The 20570-nt window shown below is 38.1% G+C and overlaps 1 protein-coding gene across 1 annotated transcript in view; it reads left to right on the top strand.

The window, feature by feature from the left end:
- PCOLCE2 (procollagen C-endopeptidase enhancer 2) overlaps window positions 1-20570 on the top strand; it is a 30400-nt gene that overhangs the window by 4427 nt on the left and 5403 nt on the right. The window contains exons 4-7 of the mRNA XM_085298695.1: window positions 6612-6867; window positions 8786-8910; window positions 11271-11407; window positions 16969-17123. Coding sequence (XP_085154821.1) covers window positions 6612-6867; window positions 8786-8910; window positions 11271-11407; window positions 16969-17123 — 673 coding nt within the window. The remainder of the gene's footprint in view (window positions 1-6611; window positions 6868-8785; window positions 8911-11270; window positions 11408-16968; window positions 17124-20570) is intronic.

Genomic DNA, 20570 nt, shown 5'->3' with positions numbered 1-20570 from the left:
AAAAAAAAAAAAAAAAAAAAAAAAAAAAAAAAAAAAGAAAAGAAAAAAAAGAAAAAGGAAGAAGTGTGAAGTGTAAGAAAGAAAATAGATTAGTCTGTGTGTTGCAGCAATCACTGAAGACAACCTTCATTGAAGGATGGCACCACAGCGTAGGTGGTGGGAGCAGAAGGGATGTCAGAGGGTCTCCAGCTACTGTAGAGATGCGGCCCCGAAGGGGGAGACGTTGATCTGCGTACAGTGTTCTGTTACAACGGCTCCCRTGCCAAACAAGAGAAGTCGCTTGAGTTGTTTTATCTGATGGATGCCAGAGAAGCTGCAACAGCTGCTTTCTGCACCTTTGTGCTGCATTATCATAAGGCCAGGTTAGGGGTTGCCTGTGAGAGACTTTACCTGGAAGAGTATGATTTGAAATGTAGAGTATACTTATCTGTCTGAAGAGGCTGAGATTACAGCAGCTACTGCGGGCCCGTCTTGCAGTCTGAAGAGCAGACACAAATTCCATTTGAAATAATACAAGCATGCCTTAAATCAAAGGAATAACAACAAAGTTAGTTTATCAGCACAAACTGATATTACATCTTCAGAAGCTCAAAATTGAATCTGGAAGGAAATAATCATTTTAGTGATAACAGCATAAAGTTTTACTATTACAAAATTTGGCTTAAAAATGGAAGTATGCACTGAAGAATCCTACTGGTCTGCCCTTCGTCTTATATTTGGGGGGGAAGAGGGAGGGGACAACTGACTGTATGTAAGCAGCCGCAGAGAGTATTTTCACTGCAGAGCTAACGCTGCTGTCAGAACGAGGTGCGAGCATCCAGGTTAGCCTGGCGCAGCCGTGAGAAGCCAACCCACACAGCTGTAGCAGAGCTGCGCCTGCACTCGTGCTCCATTGACCGTGTGGGAGCTCGAGAGCCTTTGGCATGTCATGGTCACCCTGGCTCCTGCTTTCCTGCTGTTTACTTGTAGCCTTCAGGCTGACGGATACCGGTTCCTCCGAGCTCGCCCAAAGCCAGGGAAGGGCTGCACGCCTCTGCGGCAGCTCAGGGCTTTTTGTGCCCCTCACCTACACCACCAGTCACTAAGCCAAGCTGATGTTTTTTCCCCATGAATTGTGGAGAATTCCTTTGTCTTTTCCATGTGTAGGAAGGACTTAGGGAAAGCAGTGGAGGACTACCAAAATTTGCAAGACTCAACCTGTGCTCTCTGTAGAAGGAGAATGATTTGAAGCAGTCTGAACCTGGCTAGCCTGAATTTAAACAACAAAATCCTGTGATCAGCTACTGAAACATGGATCACTATCACTTGCAGTAGCATCTAAGTAAGAAACTGAGTTATAAGCCATGAAGAAATATGCTTTGTTAGGCACATGTGAGCATCAGAAGGTGACTAACACTTTTGGCCTGTCAGTTTTAGCCAAGGGGTGTGAGCACCTTCCCAAATACGTTTGGCCTAACGCACAATCTGACAGGTCTGCAACACTGGAAGAGACATTGATTCACTTTTCTTCTGGGCCATTAGAAGCACAAAGCTGTTGTTTCTGAATTAGAAAATCTCATCGTCTGCAGGAGGCAGAGTGGCAGCTAAATAGTTCTTTGGAATAAAAATGGCTTTAGAAAACATTATAGATAGTACAGATAAAGTAATGTATCATTCAGGTATCAGCTGAAATCTTCCCAACTGATTTGCTCAAGCTAGAAGAGTCTCTTACTCAATTATGGTTCTGTTACTTCAAGAGACTGGGACTTTTTCAGCTGGCTAAAGAAAACAGCTTCTCTATTCTGAGAGCTCTAAGAAGTGTTCAGCACATGCTTGCGGTTATATTACAACCTTGGCAGACTACCCAGCAGCTCTTAGTTGGCTTTGCTAAGAAGTCATTTGTACAGCTATTTCCTTTCCTATAGTAATGTATATGGCTTTATCTAAAATATATCACATACATTTAATACTCTATAATCCTTCTTGGTCACCACCTCACATAAATGTGTCAAATAGTCCAAGAAGCTGGATCACTGGACTATGTTTTTCTGGCAAAGCATGTAGTTCTCATAAAAGCCTAACATACTTTATGTGCAAAAATAATGCTGAAGACTGTGTTATGTAAGGTTATATTTTTTGTAGGTTCAAGAGCTGCATTCCAGCAGGTTTGCTGACAATAAGCAGGGTTTTAAAAATTGTCAGTGGAGTTGGGAATCTGCCTCGGGGGACTGAAATATTTTAAATCATTTTCTCAAAATTTTAAGCATTCATTTCCCCATATAGTTGTGAAACTGCCCTTCCAGTAAAGAACAGATCTTTACCCACAGCTGCATGGTCAGAAAAGGGATAGCTGAGTAAGAGCTAGTGCCTTCACCAGGGAAAGCAAGCTGGTATGAATTTAAAAAATGGCTCTTTTATGGCTGCAGAGGATGGAGCTAGGGGACAACGGACTAAGCAGGAACTGTGTTTCTTTCCAGGGTATAACTCCAAATATCTTTCACATTTATTCTCAGTAGAGAGAACCAGTATGTTCAGCTTACAGATAGCTGATACATTTTTCAAATCTACCTAGGACTGTTACAGGAAAACATACAATCAGCATTTTGCTACTAAACATTTACAATACATGTTTAAAAATTAGCCAAAATATTTTTTCAAAAACTTGGCGTTTCAGGGATTTTCCTCATCAAATTACTATTTTCCAAACAAACACTCTAACAAATAATTTGGAAAAGTAGGACAGCTTGGGAATCCTCCCCAGAAACTGAAAGACATGCCCTCATGAATTGGCTTCATTTTGAGCCAAAATAACATTAAAGGACAGCTTCACTGCTTCAAACATAAATGAACTGTGATTAATATTACATAAAATATCTGCTAAGAATGATAACAGAAAAAATATATTGGGACCTTATTTTGTCATAGGTTGTGTACATATAATAAACATGCCCTTTCTAAGAAGTTAATAGTCTAAATGGATGCTCTGGGGGAATTACGCTCTTGAACAACTCTCCGAAAATATGCAGGGACTCTATTTTTCTTTAGCTGCCAATGGGAGTAATGCAAGCTCACAAGAAGAAGTGACATCTTTCACAGGCACTTCGTGTCATAATGTCTGAGCCTAAAGAAGTGCAGAGAGCCAAAACAGGAAAGAACAGGGCAGCAAAAGGCAAGTACCGGTCAGTCACCCTCGGAGTGACCAGGAGGGGCAGAAGCTAAGAAAGCTGTCGTTGCAAGATGCCAGCTGCAGGGATAAAACAGAAAAATAAGGCACACCCTGCAGGGGAGGCATCACATATTCTTCCTTTGACTCCTTCCTCTTTTCATTTTATAAGAACAGAGCTACAATTTCTTCCAATTCCTCCTCTGAGGTATCACATCTTACTGCATCAGGCTCGGATGCAGTCCAAAGTAAACAAAACTGAGTCATGCAGGCCTTTGCCTTCTCCCCTGTGTTTCTCATGGAACAATGTTTTACATGTCCTAAGATGCACACTGGAGCTTTTAACACATTAGTTTTCCAGATTAAAAAAGAAAAAAAGGCATGGTTGTGGTGGAGGAGAAGTATTGTTTTCCAGAGATGCGTGTGTGCAGGGTGGGATCCTTGGGAGCAGCTGCAAACCGGGGCGGGTGCTGACAGAGCGGGCAAGCTCTGTTGTCAGCACCCACAYGTAACCCCGTTAGACCACAAGCTTTTAATTGATTTAACATGGTGGAACACTTTCGTTATTTTTGTGAGTAATGACAGATACTATTTTACTAAGTAATGACATTTCTTTAGAAAACAGTGACAGTAAATAGTGCCTGTGACTGAGGGAGCCCGTCTGCACGTTTCTGTATATGACTTACCCCCAGCTCCCCCACGCAGGGGCAAGCACTGCCCTGAGCACGAAGGCCTCGAGCAGGCTTGCAAAGTTCTTCTAAACATTTCCTCACAAACTGTCATGAAGAAAACCTTGACCAAGATCAAGTAGTTGGCATCAGTGAGGGGTAACAACGGGGCTGGACCTGAGTCCTGTTCACAGCGGCAGCAAAAAGTCTGCTCCTCGCCCCCGAACCAGCCCCCTCCCGCACTACAGCTTCCTTCTCCCAGCTCTGGGAGGGACTGCGTGTCCTCAGCGCAGCAGCTGAGGCTGAGAAAGTGGGAGAAATCTCATAAGCACTGAGAAAACTGCTTATTTTTAATTTATGTGATAGAATTTTTTTGGGGGGGGCTGAACTTTCAGAAATGGAAGATGGGGAACTTTTTCAGATAGGTAAATTATGGACAAATTGCAGGCCACTCAAAACAGTTGTCTGTAATGGAAAACACTGGATAGTCTAAGCTTTAGGCATAACTGCTCTGCCTGTGTTAAATCATTAAAATACAGTAATCTTTAAARGTCACCTCATTTGGATCCTGTTGTACTAGATGTTGTACAAATGTACAAATAACAAGTGTTCCTGACCCAAAAGAGCTAATGCTATTTTACATACAGCTGTTTGCTACTTCTGGGGAAAAAAACAAACAAACAAAAAAAAAACCAAAAAAAAAGCTGCTTTCATTTAACTGCCTAACTGTGGCTTTATCTGACTGAATTTACAGCCATCATTTTTGAATTTTAGTCTGTCAGGTCACATAGAGTTTGTCATATAATCATAAATAACATTCAAGTCTTCTGACATGAATCCCAAATTCCTCTTAGCTCATTTTCTGTTAAAATAACCATGTCTTAATGCCTCTTAGTGATTCAGACCAAAAGACAGGTGACTGCAATAGGAAATGATTTAGTTACGAGAGCAGCGATTCAAGGAATTGTATTGCTTTCACAGAATATTTCAGAGTAGCTGCATGTGTCCGTGGTAGCCTTATGCTGACTGAACAGGCCACTAGGTTAATTTTTCTATACCTGCTACAGGGCTTGCTCACTGCAGTAGCACGAGAGCTAAGCCTAACTTCTGGCTTTGAAGTTTTCTAAAACAGGCATTGTGCTTTGGGATTTCTGGGCGAGAAGACTGGAGGTTTGTGGTTTTGATGCCGTAGCAGTAACAAGGCACATCAGCCCAGGAGAACGGAATGCATTTTGGGGGAGAAAGCTGAACAAGGATGAAGGGGAATATATTGATAGCACGTTCTGCGCAGCAAGAGGAAGTGCAGCGCGGCTCGTCGCCCCCGTGCGTACGGGGGCCCTGGGCAGGCTCGGGCAGCCCATGCCAACGTCGGTGCTGCTGCAGGATCGGTACCGGCGCTGGACRCACAAGTAGCTGCACGAGTAGCCCACTGCTGGTATGTTTTTCACCACAAGGCAGAGGAGCTGGTACTGCCTGTACCAACCTCTTTGCAGGTTAAGAGGTGACTTCAGGCTCTAGGGTGCCATATACAGGACACAGCGTTTTTAACAACTGAGTCACAAATTCAAACGCTGTTTGACAGTTACATATGGGAATTATTTAGTCCTATGTCATCTCAAACCAGTGTTTTATAATGAATCACTGTTACAGGAGGACAAAAATAACGTTCTCTTAAATAGTATGGCTTAAATATGAAATGTTTGCAATTCAGTGTGCCTTTTATATTTAAAGCAGAAAATAATAGCCATGTCTCAGTAAAATTGAACAGCTGCAATTATTTTAATTGGTAACCACTCTACCAGTCTATGAATTAAACACAGGTAATTACACTCTGCCTGTCTAGTGTCCCTCCACACTTTAAGATACCGTTTCCTCTCTTTCCATCCTGTGGCATAGTATYGAAACGTTCTGTTATAATAGTTTTCACTTCTCAGTGTGTAGCTTATGCTCTTAAAAGCTTGCAAGTCTACAGTGCTATCCCAGGAAACATTCTCCTTCTTGTGAGCTATTATATTCTCTTAATCTACATCACCCTCGGGAACCTTGCCTCCTTCACAACGTCTACAGATGTAAAGATGCAAGATTCACTCTGTCTAATATTTCCTCAGATATTTCAGAAAACACAAATTTTTCTGTACTGAGAATACTCAYTCATGGTTCTTTTGAACTGTCTAGTTAGTTTTACATATTCTTTCAAATATTACTGTTTCATTGTACCTTTCAAGCTAAATGCACTTTCTCCAATAGCTAAATATTAGGGTCATACAGCATTAGCCATGAAGCTTCTAATTTTATTTATAAATGTGTGTTGTGTGTCAGTAAATAAAAAAAAAATCATTCAAATTGTGATACTGRATGACAAGTCAGCAAGATAATAGAGGCAATTTCATTTGGTCTAAATTCAAAATTGCTTGTTTAAAAAAAAAAAACATACTAATTTGATTCTGCTAACCTCACTCTGTGACGGGGAGTTGTATGGCTGATGAGTACTTCCAGGAAAACATGCATTTGAGAAGCATGCCAAGCTGAACTGGGAGGTGAGCTCATAGTAACCAACTATGTCAGTCTGCGCAGAAGGTGGATCAGGAAGAAGATATTGGCAACAGAGAGGGCTAGAGCTTATTTTTATGATTGGCTCAATATGATTTTAAAAACCACTCTGTCTGGAGTACAGTTGCACAAAGACCTTAACTGACAAGAGGTGAAGAACAGGAAAATACATGTGCAATAACTGGATCAGATAAGATACTTGGTGTCAGTCACACTTGAAGACACATTTCTCCCTCTGTCTCCCTCTGCAGGTCCCAGAAGGCAAAGTGGTGGTTCTGTCTTTTAGATATTTAGACCTGGAAAGTGACAACTTGTGCCGATACGATTTTGTGGATGTGTACAACGGCCACACCAATGGACAACGCATTGGCAGGTTCTGCGGCACTGTGAAACCGGGTGCCCTTGTATCCAACAGCAATAAAATGCTCGTGCAGATGACTTCAGATGCTAATACTGCTGGAAGTGGATTCATTGCTAAGTTTTCTGCAGCAGAACCACATGAAAGAGGTAACAGACAATTACATATGTGCTAAAGATAAATATAACTGTACAGCTCTATGGAGAGCTACATGAATTTGGAGAGCAATAAAATTTGCAATACTAGAGATTAGAGATTGTGCTGCTCAACATATYAATTTTCTGGTTTAGCAAATAGCAAAGTAAAAACAATTACCAATAATATATAGTTAACCAAAGTCATAAAGAGGAAGGCTAATGACTGTAAAGAGTTGCAGGACCTCAACTACTAGCAATACGATAACAGCTAATCAATAAAATGAGAGATGAAATTCGATGTAGATGAATGTTGCAAATAGGCAGAAAAACATCCTAACTTCATGTACACTGCAGCAGGCTCTGAACTGACTATTACAACTTAGGAATAAGATCTAAGGGTTAAAATAGTTTAAGAAAACAGCGGTTGATGGAAATAGCAATCCACTGCTCAGTAGGTGTCAAAAAAGCAAACAGAAGTTTAAATTAAAAAAAAAAGGAATAAAAACCAAACCAAGAAAGATTACTATGCCATTGTAAATMCATAATGGATTTACATCTTGAATATGGTGTGCCATTCTGATATTCCCATCTCTAAACAGGAAATAATAAAGCTAGCAAAACAATCAGACAACAAATACAATCAGCATTAAGGAACATCATCTACATGAAGGCCAGCTGGACYTCTTCACACTGGAAAAGAGAAGATCAAGGGAGACGTAGAAGGCTCCAAAATCATGAGAAAATGAATGGGGAGCAGATAGTCACTATCTCTTCTGATATAAAAAACAGAGGAGGACATGGCTGCTAAGGAAAGTAGACAGTGATTTTTCTTRGTGAGCTGTTAAGCTGTGGAGTGCTGTACCATGGGACATCTCAGATTGTGAATGTCTACACTGGTTTAAGAATAATTAGAAAAAAAATGTGTGAAAGAAAAATCTGTTAGGGGTTATAAAACACAAAGGCATCACCTTTCACTCAGAAAGGCCGTGAACTGCTAGAGCCTGGGAGATTGTAGCTGGGTCAGATCACTAGGTTCTTGCCCCGCTAATTCACTTTTTTTCCAGCGTTTTCACTATTAGCATCACATCAGACTAGACAGATCTTTAGGTTGGCGTGGTACGGACATTAAATGATTCATTAGTCTTTCCACTTACTTTTTGAAAGATGTATTAGACAACTGTGACCTGATAAAGTTACCATAACAAAGAGGTTTGATTCACAATAATACTATAAAAAAGGATTACATATATGACRTAGATTTGTAATTTGGGACTCAGAGAAATGTAGCGTAGATTGACATTAAAAATATTGTTGGAATTCATTTCCAGATGACTCCTTGCTTTCCAAGAATAGCAGCAATAGCAGCTCCTTGCACAAGCCACAAACCTTTCTTCTGTGCTCTATTTACCTAAAGAAGCTGAAAACTAGAAGCATCTTGCAATCTTGGAATAAATTTTTAAATGTAAATAATGATAATGATACTAACGTGTTCGTTTAAGAAAAACATAACAAGTAAAGAAAAAAGGACACTGTAGAATAGTTTTAGTCTCTTCCCAGTGAACAAATGGATAAAGCTAGCTGGACTTCCAAACTGGTAATTAGTAAACATTGTTTAAGGTATGTTGGCATCATTAGCAAACACTGTATTTCTGTTCAAAGATGAAGCAAATGTAGTTAGGTTGTCTTGTCTTAAACAGGATTTTTTCAGGAGGACTACGCAAGAAATCTCTAAAAAGCCTTTCTATCCAAGCAGACTGGGACAACTAGAGGCTGGAGATGCTTTCCAAGGAGACAGCAGACAACCTGTGCACAAAACATTTTGCTTGTATTGGGATGTTCAGCAGAGGAGGATATGGCCTCCTTTTAACAATTACRTTGTTAAAAGCATTCCTTCTGCATTTTGGGTTGCATAGTGTATTTGTATTTGTAGGGGATCAGTACTGTGGGGGACGACTGGAGAAGCCTTCTGGGTCCTTTTACACTCCCAACTGGCCAGATCGAGATTATCCAGCAGGAGTCACATGCTCCTGGCACATTGTAGCCCCAAAGAATCAGGTAATTTTCTACCCTTGCCGTGCCTGTGTTATAGAAATGGTTATTACCTGCAAGAATGTATGTGTTATCAACAACCTGCTAAAGCACCTTGTGATTGTATTGCATTGAAACAACAAAAATTATACGGCTGAAATTTAAAGTGGGGCATGTGCAAGGAATGCAGGCAATCTACAGTGATTATCTATGCCCTCAAATATGTTTGGTAGGTTGGTTTTCTTAAGCATGTTCAGCTTTTTAAATTCCTCTACATCTCAATAAGACTTTCTTCTTAATCTTCTGCTCATGACCATAATCCTCCAAATAAAATAGCTGCCCCAGATAAATATATTCTTCAGATCTTTCATGCTTTTCCATTTACCAAGATACTTTCTCCCTTGAACTGAAGCTGTACGTCAGCTTAGTCTTTCCTGTATTCCTCTTTAATCCACATTCCTTGCTTGCTAGATACAGGTCATTTAACAATCCTATAAATAGGCAGCAATTTAAGAAACTCTTATCTGTAAACTGCAGCTTACTCTGGTTCTTTAAGTATCTGTAGATGAGCCTAAAAACTTTTCCCAACCCTGTAGAGAAGATGTAAGACAAGGATATATAAGCATTAAAAAAAAAGGGGGGGGGGGGGCATTATTCAATGCCTTTAAAGAACATGTTGCATAAGTTGTGTCTGAATATGTGTGTTCTTCAAATACTGCAGTAGTGGATGTTTGCACAAAAATGAGGCAGAGTTTTGAGAGTGACAAAAGCAAGTTTTGAGAAAGTAGTGAACAAGCATCTCCTCTCCAAGCTCACATGAAGTGCTGTTCACTTTTACAGTTTGACCCAAACTTTGGCAAATAGCTCCACTTCCCTTTATGTGAGCAATAAAACAAGTCACCCTTTTATTTCTAATATAAATTAATAATTGCTTTTATTTCAGAAGATGGAGGAGGTCTTATCATGCTGAGATGCTTCTATTCTACCATGAGATTTTATTTTTTTTAAGTGCAAATGCCCTAATGAACAATAGCAAAATAGATATGATATTCTGCTGCTTCTGCTGCAGATGAAAAATTCCACATTTCTGCTCCCAGTTACATTAATTTATATTTTTTTATGGAAAGCCTATTATTCAGATAAGTACTTACATTTATATTGCATCTTTTTATCATGACGGCAAGGTTTTGAAAMCAGCACGGTACTAATCACTGAAATAAAGCCCCTGTTCTGTAAGTTTCCTCTTTCCCCCAAATTACTCATRCTTAATGAGAAAAAAAAAGTGATGCATTACATATATATCTGAATAGCACAAAAGTATATCCAGGCAGAAATGAGATGTCAGGTGATAACCTGCTTCCTTTATTTTGCATGTAGAATAAGGTCAAATCAATCAAATAATGTGCCAGTGATGTATAAATATCTTTTTCTTTCTACGGTCTTAAAAGATTAATAATATCTTTGCTCGAGACAAACCTTTAAAGAGAAATCCTACACATCTACAGTCAACACAACTCTGTTGTCATTCAGGTCTCTATTCTCTATTTCAGTTGTGCATTAGGTTATATTGGGATTTCCTTCCTTACAACACRCACAAACAGAATCATATTGTAGCCGTTATTTTCAGACTAGTAAATTCCATTTATTTTTGCCTGACTACTCCTTTTCCTTCATAAGTAGAAAGGTCTATAAATACAAGTCATACTAGAGAAAAATAACATTATCACTAGAAATATTACTTATGTTAATTACCACTTGTAAAKCCATAAAATATATGTATGGAAACATGAGTCCTTTACCTACTTACTTTTTCTCTTGTTTTTACATCTTATTCTCTAGCAATTTTCTTTCTGATAAAATTTTTTCCTGACTTTTTATTTCTACATCAAGTAAACATACATTTACAGCCACAGATCTGTGATTCAAAACCTGCTCTTACTGAAGCCAGTGAAATGACACTATATTATAGACTTTTAGAAAACAGCACTTTTGCTTTTTACTTTAGTATATCCAGGATGATACAATGGCTGTAGAAGCCCTTGTTTCTATGGTTTAGATTTAAATTAGTTACCTAGAAAGTAGTATAACACTTAAKAACTACTATTCATTTGTCATTTATTCATAAAGACAACTCTACCAGAAGTTAATTGCATAGATGTGAGTTCAAAATGTTTTACAGAATATTAGCAGCATATTTTGAACTATTTTGTGGAGATGAGTCATGTGAATTAAAATACCTTACTTCACAATTAAGAGAACTGAGAACTTTTCCTTTATTGAAAGTAAAATCAATTTATTACTCTTTATGAACAGGTCACTTAATATAAGAAGCACTAATAAACTCTACATATCAAAGCCTTAATGAGATTCTTCTGCTTTTGCTGCAGCTAATAGAGTTAAAGTTTGAGAAGTTTGATGTGGAAAGAGACAACTACTGCAGATATGACTATGTCGCAGTGTTTAATGGTGGGGAAATCAATGACGCCAAAAGAATTGGGAAATACTGTGGAGACAGTCCACCTGCGTAAGTAGCTTCTTGGATTCTGAGCTTCGCAACAACTGCGTATCGTTTTGCTAAGTTCTGTACTAGGCTTTTGAAAGTCTCCCYCCGCCCCCAAATTAGAAATTTTCTATCTCCAATTGAACTTCCAGGAATTGTTTATCACCTTGTCTCTCCTCAGGTTTTCCCTCTTTTCTCTTTCCCTCCATGACTAGCCTTGGCTCCAACCTATACTCTTTTCCGTCCTGTGCCTCAAGCCTCATTAGAGCACTGTTTAATAATACTAGTTTTAATGCTACAGTTGAACACTAACATCAGTTATAATAGTTGATATAATAAGCGATTGATTATAGATGCCGAAGTACAAGGATCTAGTTAAACTCTCTAGTCTCTTGGTTCTTTACTGTCTTTATTTGACTCTGTTTCCCCCTCAGCTACATCCCTTCTGCTGGTTCCCTACCTGCTCCTTGCATCACTGCTCACCATTTCTTCCATCTATGCCGAGCCTTGTCCTCTCRTGACACAGACTGCTTTCCCGAGCGTGCTGGGGAGCACTGCAGGCTTTCAGCAGCTTTGCTGTCAACTTGCTGCCAGGGTGTACGTGAACAACAGAGCATCTGGACGCTCACCGTACAATCCCACAATCTAGGATGAACCCAAGAACCACAAGGCAGTGAGACAGAAGGTACTTCTGCTCCTAATAATTTAGTAACTGAGTTTGAGTACTTCTAGATGAACAAGTTGCCATTTTTTTTAACCCTACACCATTCTTTCCCAAACACTATTAGTTGATTATAATGACTAGATCAGTTTAACTGTAGCCAATCTTTTTCTCCCATGATAGGCTGTAAGCCTCTTATCATCAAGACACCTACAGATTATCAGTTATGTTTGAACAAAAATTAAACTTTCCACATACCCCCAAGTCTAACACATTTGGGATAGAACATGCAGTTTTATTTAATTCTGAAATGTCATATTTATCTTTACATGAAAGACTAAAAAATCCATTGTCTCTTAAAAAAATTCTGCACAGCCATTGCATTCCCTAACAGAAAAGAAAAAAAGGCAACTGCAGACTTGAAGCATCCAATAATATAACTCTAATGAAAAGCAGTCTCTAGTTAAATGCACTCAGCCAGAGACAGCCAATGGCATTGTAATTATATAAACAAGTCTTGCAATAGAAGAACTTAATTATCCCCCCCCCCCAAAATGTGCAAGGTGGCTCTCCCCTCACCTCCAGGAGAAGCCAGTATTTTTTAGTTCTGCTTTCCCATTATTCCTCTGCTATCCAGCCTCTTAGAGCTAAGCAGCTTTTGAAGGGGAAGGAAATGCATTTTGTTTCAAGAAATACAAGCTTTTTTTTTTTTTTTTATAAAAAAAAAAAAAAAAGTGGAGGTACGTGAATAGACTTAAATCTCCGAAGTGGTAGCTAGTTTGATGTAGTAGACGAACTAGTTGTGACATAGGAGGAAGGAGGTATAAGCCTTGGTCTTTATATGAATAGTTTGCTACGCTGAGATTTACTGTGAAGTTGTTACATACTATACCATCAGAAGACTAACAGGAGGTAGAGATTCTGTAGGACTCTAAACAGACTTTTATTCTCCAAGTAGCAGCCACATACCTGAGAAACTTTTCATATGTACAAATTACAGATGAAGATGCCTTCTTTCACTAGTTAATTTTAATCATTACTTACTAGCATGACAGTGCTGGAAATAAAGAGAGTAAACCTTAGCCCTATGGAAATTTCTTTGAAGTTTGGCATGGACTTAATTGAGGACAGGATTTCARAAACTATATTTAACTTCAGTTCCCTCCAACCACCTTAGGCTTTGAGTCTGGAGTTACGCTTTTTCTTTTCRATTTGTAACACTATGTAAAGACATTTCTTTGCATGCTTAAATTCACTGGCTCCTTGTTATAGTAAAGTTGAAAAAGCTGCTCTATAAAAAGATACTGACACAAGCAAGCCTTACGGGTGAGATAGTCATTTAAGCTCTAGATAATTCAGGCCATAAATTAATGATGCAAAGAGGCTAAATTCTAGCTGTAGGTACATACATAATCACTTATTTGCAGGAAAAACTTCACAAGCAAAAGGTAATATATTTCTGTATTGCTTCCAGCCCAAAGGCTGTGAGATACAGTACGACCGCACAAGGCAGAGTTAACATTAAGGGGTTTGCAAGGCACAAAAGTGGGTTTGAACTCCCTAACATTTACCCTGCACACACTCCTTTTGCCAAACAACATTTGCAATTTCTCCTTTTTTGCCTCATGTATATATTTATAGCAAAGTGACTTAATATTTTACAGCTTAGGGTTTTACCTGAACACTAAGATGAATTGCTGCCCTGCAGCACTGTGCCACTTGGAGTGGCTGCAGGTGGACTGAAGGGGTCTCCAAACGGATGATGCTTTTCTTTCCCCTGAATGTTGTAAGCATCTGTGTATTAGATGATAAATCACCATTAGAGGTAGAAACACCCTCCAAAAAGGAATTCCATTGCATCCTCTCCCTTTAGACAGGATAAAAAAAGAAAAAGCAACCAGATGACAAAGGTTAGTTACATAATGCTTTACCATGACGTAGACGTAGAGATATCCCATTGATAAGCATAGTATGAGAACCTCACTGTGACTTTGTATATCCATTCCTTAGAGCTGAACTGATACTGTAGAACAATTTACTTTCAAGTTACATAAAATAAAAATAAAAAATAAAATACAAATCTTGCATCAGAAACTTTTAAATAGTGATAGTCCATGCCAATACCTTCAGTTCATTCCACTGGTATTCTGTTTTATGCAAGTCAGATCCACAGCTGGAGCAAATGAACCTTTTCCTAGTTACAGTTCAAACCAGAAGCATGATTAACAAATCTAGTCTGATTCTCTATATATGTAGGTTGTGACATTTCAGACCTTTTCCACCTGAAGAACGAACTAAACTATACAGGATCTTGTCTTCCCCTGGGTTCTCAGGAGGCAGCAGCTAAYAACACCTTTCACAAATGAGGCTGGAAAGAGGCAAGTGCCACTGCTTTGAGTCCTTGGGACTTACCTCTTTCCAGCTAAGACCTAGCCCTGAACTGTGTCAGGATCTAGTCTTGGCTTACAGGTCCTAGATTGCCAGGGCAGTGCAAAAAAAAGGACCAGTTAATCCCTGAGAGGCAACCAAAAGTAGCTTCCTAAACCACCTCTCTGTCAGCTGTGGCTCAGCATCTTTCCCCACAGCACATCAAAGCTGTGAATTGGTTTGCCAAAGCCCCAGTGGGCTTCAAAACAGACATTTTAGTATGGATTTTGTGCAGGAGGCAAATAAGGGCAGAAGACTAGGTTTAGACCCACAGCACGAGGTGTAGAGATCAGATTTCCTGTTACAGAACACTGTAAGTGTCCTGAAAGCAATTCTTAGTATAGTATGCTTCCTAAACAGAAATCCAATACACAGCTTTAACAAAGTCACTGTCCTTTGCAGAGTAATATTTAAGTGTGTGTGTGTGTGGGGGGGGGGCAGAAAGTATGGCTTTCATGAATTTTCTATTAGCCCTGCAGAATTCTCAAAATTTGCCAGCTGGTACAAAAGAAAACAAACAAACAAACAAACAAAAAACAATAAGGGCAAGACCAGTTTTGGAGGAGAGGCAGAAACAGTAGAGCATAAATTGAATTGTGAAGTGAGTCTTATATAGAAAATATTAGTTGCAAGTCTGGCACAGTAATTATGCAAGGTGAAACTCATTAACCAGCAGTTACAAAGTAACATGACATTCTGTAACACAACAGTTCACTTTCAGAATGATTATTAAAGTGGGTATCTTGAACACATTGGTTGCAGATATGAATCTTTTGCCTTATGATTGATTGTAGGCAAGCAAACACAGTGTAACCACACACTTGATTCACAAATGCATATCTAAAATACATAAATGAAAAATATACAGAATAATCACAATTTATTAGAGATAGTTATGCACCCAGCCACCCCCTTCTCCTCCCCTCACCCCCTAAAAAAAAGGCCCCAAAAGCCTTTTTAAAATAGAAATATGAAGGATACAGAGACTAGGTCAGATATTTTTCAGTATCTGTTTTGGTGTTTTATTCCCAGTGTTCAGCAGGCAGGCAAAGCTGTCATCCTGCTAATAATCAGGGCCCTCCTAATTCCACAGCCTGTGTCACTAGTGTGGCAAGAACAGCATGATCTGTGCAACTAGAGAAGCATCTGTAAATCTACAGAATTCCATATAATCACACACTTACTTTTGGTTATGTCAGACTCTCAACCATCACAGTAAACTGATTCCTGAAATACCTGCCAAAAAAACTGGGAGGTTAATCACAGATTTTATTTAAAAGGCCCAGTTAAGTGCTTGAAGGATACGTGCTCAAGACTCATGAACTCTGTCAGGATTTCCTGAAAGGAAAGGATAGTCATTTTAATAAAACTACATTATATAGCCACTTTCTATTTTCTTCTTTATTCACCATGATTCTCTTCCCTCTATCAATATTTCTCTTTCCTCCTCTTCCCTAAAACTGTTCCTTTGTTTGAAAACGATGCGTTAATAATTCCTAATGAATGTTGAGACAAGGTCTGTGAAACGTTCAGAAGACAGACGTGTTGGTTTRCTAGGCTCACATACCACAGATTTTTTCCAACAGTAAAACAGTCGTGTAAGAATTCTCCTTGCACTATATCTGTATCCAGAGGGCAGTTAGAGTATAGCAGGTACTATACAGTTTATGAACTGAGGACTAATACATTGAACAGTTTTTTTTATGACATTTCAAATTCTAACAAAATAAYGCCATTAGCTCTTTAAAGGCTTGGTAACAAATATCCAGTTGTCTCCAACTGACAAAAGATGAGCCCTCAAAAGCAGTAACAACTCAAAAAAAATTTTTTAACTGTTCTTGTCAAAGAATGTCACAGTTGAACACTGAATTCATTTTCTCCAGGCCTTCCAAGTATGCGATATGTTTTCATTTAAMAAAAATTTAAAAAATCATTTACTCACCTCTGCTACGTATTGAGGATTTCCGAGGATTTTCCTRTTGTATTAAATAGCCCCTTCTACTCCATGGCTCTGCAGAAGTCACATAGAAGATATTTATACTGACATAACCCTTCAGGAATCAGAGGTTTATAGGATTCAACAGAGAGCTTCATAGTCAGAACTCCAGTGTCGGACATGCCAGCAAAGGAACACGTATGCACACAGCTGAGCTGTATTTGGCTTTGCTGCATTTCCCYATCACAAATAGCACTGCTGGTGCAAACAAGTTCAGCCTCAAGAGGTACCAACTCTGCCCGCACCCACATGCATGCTTACCGTTACGTGTACTGTCATCCGGATGAGGTTTCTCAGGGGAATATCCATGTCCAGCATTGCCAATGGCACTGTTAGTGTCTATACACTTACAAACGTGTTTCAGTATTAGTCTAGGGGCAGATACTGCATTTAGACTRAAAGCGAAGCTATCTCTGTGTTTTGTTACAAGAATGATATTAACACCTTTTGGCATTCACATTCAAAATGACGGAAATATTCTGTTTTGTTTTTCTGTTTCAGGCCTATTCTATCTGAGAGAAATGAGTTGCTTATTCAGTTTCTGTCTGATTTAAGTTTAACAGCTGATGGTTTTATTGGCCATTACAAATTCAGACCAAAGAAGTTACCCACAACCACAGTTCCACCTACTACAACCACAGTCCCTGCTACATCAAGTAAGTTTTACTGGCTTTATTTCATGTCAGAAAAATAAATTATTCCAGGGCAAGGAAGGAGAGATACAGAAGAATATAAGAGGAAGTCTATTTAAAAAAAAATGTACAGTTTACAGTTTGTTAGTATTTCAAATGTTGAGGGACTAAATGAAAATTAATGTACTCAAGGGAGCATTGTAGAATCTACTCTACACAATCAAAAGCAAAACTCTCCAGGGTAAAGTTCAATGTAGTGGTAACTGGTAGAAAAAGCAAAGCAAGCCTTTACTCACTGTAGCTGAAAGAATTTTTCCATCTCTGCTCATTTTCTGGCAGTTAACTAACCAGTAAACATCTTTTACCATGATAATTCAATAGTACATCAAATGAGCAAAATTCTTTTGTATAAGAATATTTCAGCTCTAAATATTTCAGGAAGATGGTTTTGTTTAGATTTTTTAAAGGGAGAACTATTTCTTGTATACAAATGAGTACATAGAAATCTGGCCATGTTTTTCTTCATCTCGTTACTAAGCTAAAGCGAAACTGGTACAGAAGCCACCTGAGCCCTCTTTAGATCCTGTCAACACAACACTCTTAGAATTACATTTAGCCAAAATTATCTGGGACTGGAAATTAAAGAAGTATGTCATACTAAAAATAACTTTTCTTTAATATTTCAGACCAGACAGTTTATATGAAAGATCAGAGGGGGATTTCTCTGTAGGTCCTGCTAAAAATTACCTCATTAGTGAGATACTGAAAGAATAAATCTTATGATTTCCATAACCTGATGGGAGAGATTTAAGATACAGATATAGCACAAAACCAAATTATTTATAATGTTTTTGCAACACATGACCTGATTTGTACTTAAAACACATCAAATGTCAGGACTACAATGGCCTGTCAGCAGGGAAGCAAAAAGCTGTCATGCTTAAATACTGATCATGAAAGATATTTAAAATAGGTGAAAATTAGCATTATAAAAGTGAAATCATAATGAGCTATAAATCATTCTGATGTGACTGGTACTCTAATAATACATAATACAGCTACTCTTTGCTATAAAGCACTTCTAGCAAAGTTACTACTTCCAAAACTCGGTCTAAACTAATCCAGGTTGCCAGATACTGCAAGATTTCTATGCCGTGTGTGTGTTGGGGGGATTATAGGGGTATACATGCAAAATTTAATTCCAGATGACAACAGAGGGAAACTACTCAAAAAGAGAACCTGTTAGGCAGCAGAAATAAGAAATCCTTTCAATAACTGGTTAACGCCACATAGTGCAGCCATATTTAAAAAAATCCTACGCTACAGCTTGACTAAATTTCTGATGAATCAAATCACTTGCAGTCAGATACATCCAGTTCAAATGGAGTTAGCTTACTAACTTGCAAATCAGAATTGTTCAAACTTGCACAGAACTCCAAGCATTAATAAAACATTTAACTTTGAGAGGCACTGTCAATAATGACCTCAGTCTGTCTTATATAAAACCGTTAGTACTAGAAGAAAAAATGACGTGCTGTAAAAGCATGAAATATTCAATATAATAATGAAAGTAATGAAGAGCAATCCAATAGTCACATGTTGTTACAAAGCTGGGGCTTTTAATTATTTCATTGGATCAAATCATACATTTGTCTATTAGTCCAGCTACATATAAAATGGTAGGCAACCAACGTTTTAACTCAGATCTTCTCCAATTCATATTCTGCTAACTCACAAACAGCTGGTAACCCTCAATTACCACTCGGTGAGATTTCTCACCGATCAAAATTTAGTAAAGTTGGAAGTGAAACATGAAGTATTAGCACAAATCCAAATCAAGGATACAAAATAAGAGTATTTGTAACACACAATCCCAGTTTTAAATTTAGAAAATCAGAGCGCCTCAATAAATTTTTAGCAGCTACCGTACTGGCATACACCAGTGATTCAGCCTGGTACATTTATTACCCTCCTACTAAGGACACTGAATTCAAAGTCTCCAAGGACACTTAGTTCTTAGCTTTGCAGTGCTGCATATAGCAGTGAGAGAGAATGTATCTGACTGACCTGGCAACTATGCTATGAGATAGGCAAACTAAATGTCACGGCTTTGCCAAGTGTTAATTGTAATTTGAAATAAGAATTTGGAAAAAATCATTTGGTTTAAAGTTTCAGTAGCATGATGTGTGACATTGTACTCTATATGGAAGTCACTACAATTGAAAAAAGAAAAAAAAAGAAAAAACCTTCAGCATATTTTTTAAAAACATTTTAGAAATCCACATCAGCAGGAAAGAACTATGCAGACAATTCAAGGCAAAGGAAGTGATGGCAGGCAGAGTTGTGCTCATTCTGTGCCTGTACAGACCTGACTGTAGGACTGAGCAGACAGTAAGTAGAATATGACTAGATTTGCCTCCAGAGGTGCAGCAAACTGATCTTCATACCACTTTTCCTTGTGGGAGGCATTAAACTTTCTAAAGAAGTTCACTGAGAGAAATGAACACCAACAAATATGAAATAACAAAAGAAAACATTAATGAATAGAGTCCTATTTTTAATCTTAGGATTTAAAAGGCAGAAYAGTAAATATGCAGATCTTCTAACAGTCACATAAAACTGAAGACAAAGTAATTTCATAGCCATTCAGTTGAATCTCAAACTCAAAACATAAAAAGAATCAATTCATTCCCTTAAAACAGAAGTATAAATACAAGTAACTTTCGAAAATTAATCAGAAGCTCTTATTCAGAAAGACCAGGCTGAATAAGATTTTTGTAAAATATTCCATTATAAATAAAATAAATAAATAAATAAATAATGCAAGGCTATTCTTCCTATTGTAGCTTTCCTGGGAAATTACAGTTATGAACATTGTCTGATTTCTTATCTGTTTCTCAGCTCCATTAATAGTGACCTGATTGGCCAGTTCCCAATAAATCTGAAAAAGACCTGAAGCCTTAAAAATATTAAGTACCAACATGTTATGTGAAAATGGCTAGGTAGCTTTTTTWAAAAAAWTTTTTTTTAAGTGTGTTTRTTTGTTTTTATACAAAGTACTCGATTTCAGGAAGAAAACATGAGTCAATGCTAAGGATATTCTGCTCCTAATAATAAACTCTTTGCCAATTATATTGTCTTTTGAAATAATTTCAGTAGTATATGGAATTACATGTCATGAAGCTATGTAAAATTCTTTTTTAAATCATGAATTCAAACTGTGATCTTTTCCATTACAGTACAGTAATTTCAGACCAAAGTCCACCCCCTTCTCTCTGAAGTAAATGTTGTTGTATTGTAACATTATTGTACTTCAAAAGTACTATTAAAGCTATACGGTGACACTGAAAAGTTTCACATTTAAGATCATACTACAATCAAATGCACATTTTCTGCAAAATCTCCATAYACAAGAACAGAAATATAGCTGACGTGCAAAGAACAAAATCTCAGGTTATGACAGAAAAAAAA

The sequence above is a fragment of the Rhea americana genome, unplaced genomic scaffold (assembly GCF_003343005.1).
Source record: "Rhea americana isolate MKP2758 unplaced genomic scaffold, rheAme1 scaffold_14, whole genome shotgun sequence".
Classification (NCBI taxonomy): Eukaryota; Metazoa; Chordata; class Aves; order Rheiformes; family Rheidae; genus Rhea; species Rhea americana.
Note: the sequence above shows the minus strand (reverse complement) of the source record. Positions and strands in the feature narration are given on the sequence as shown.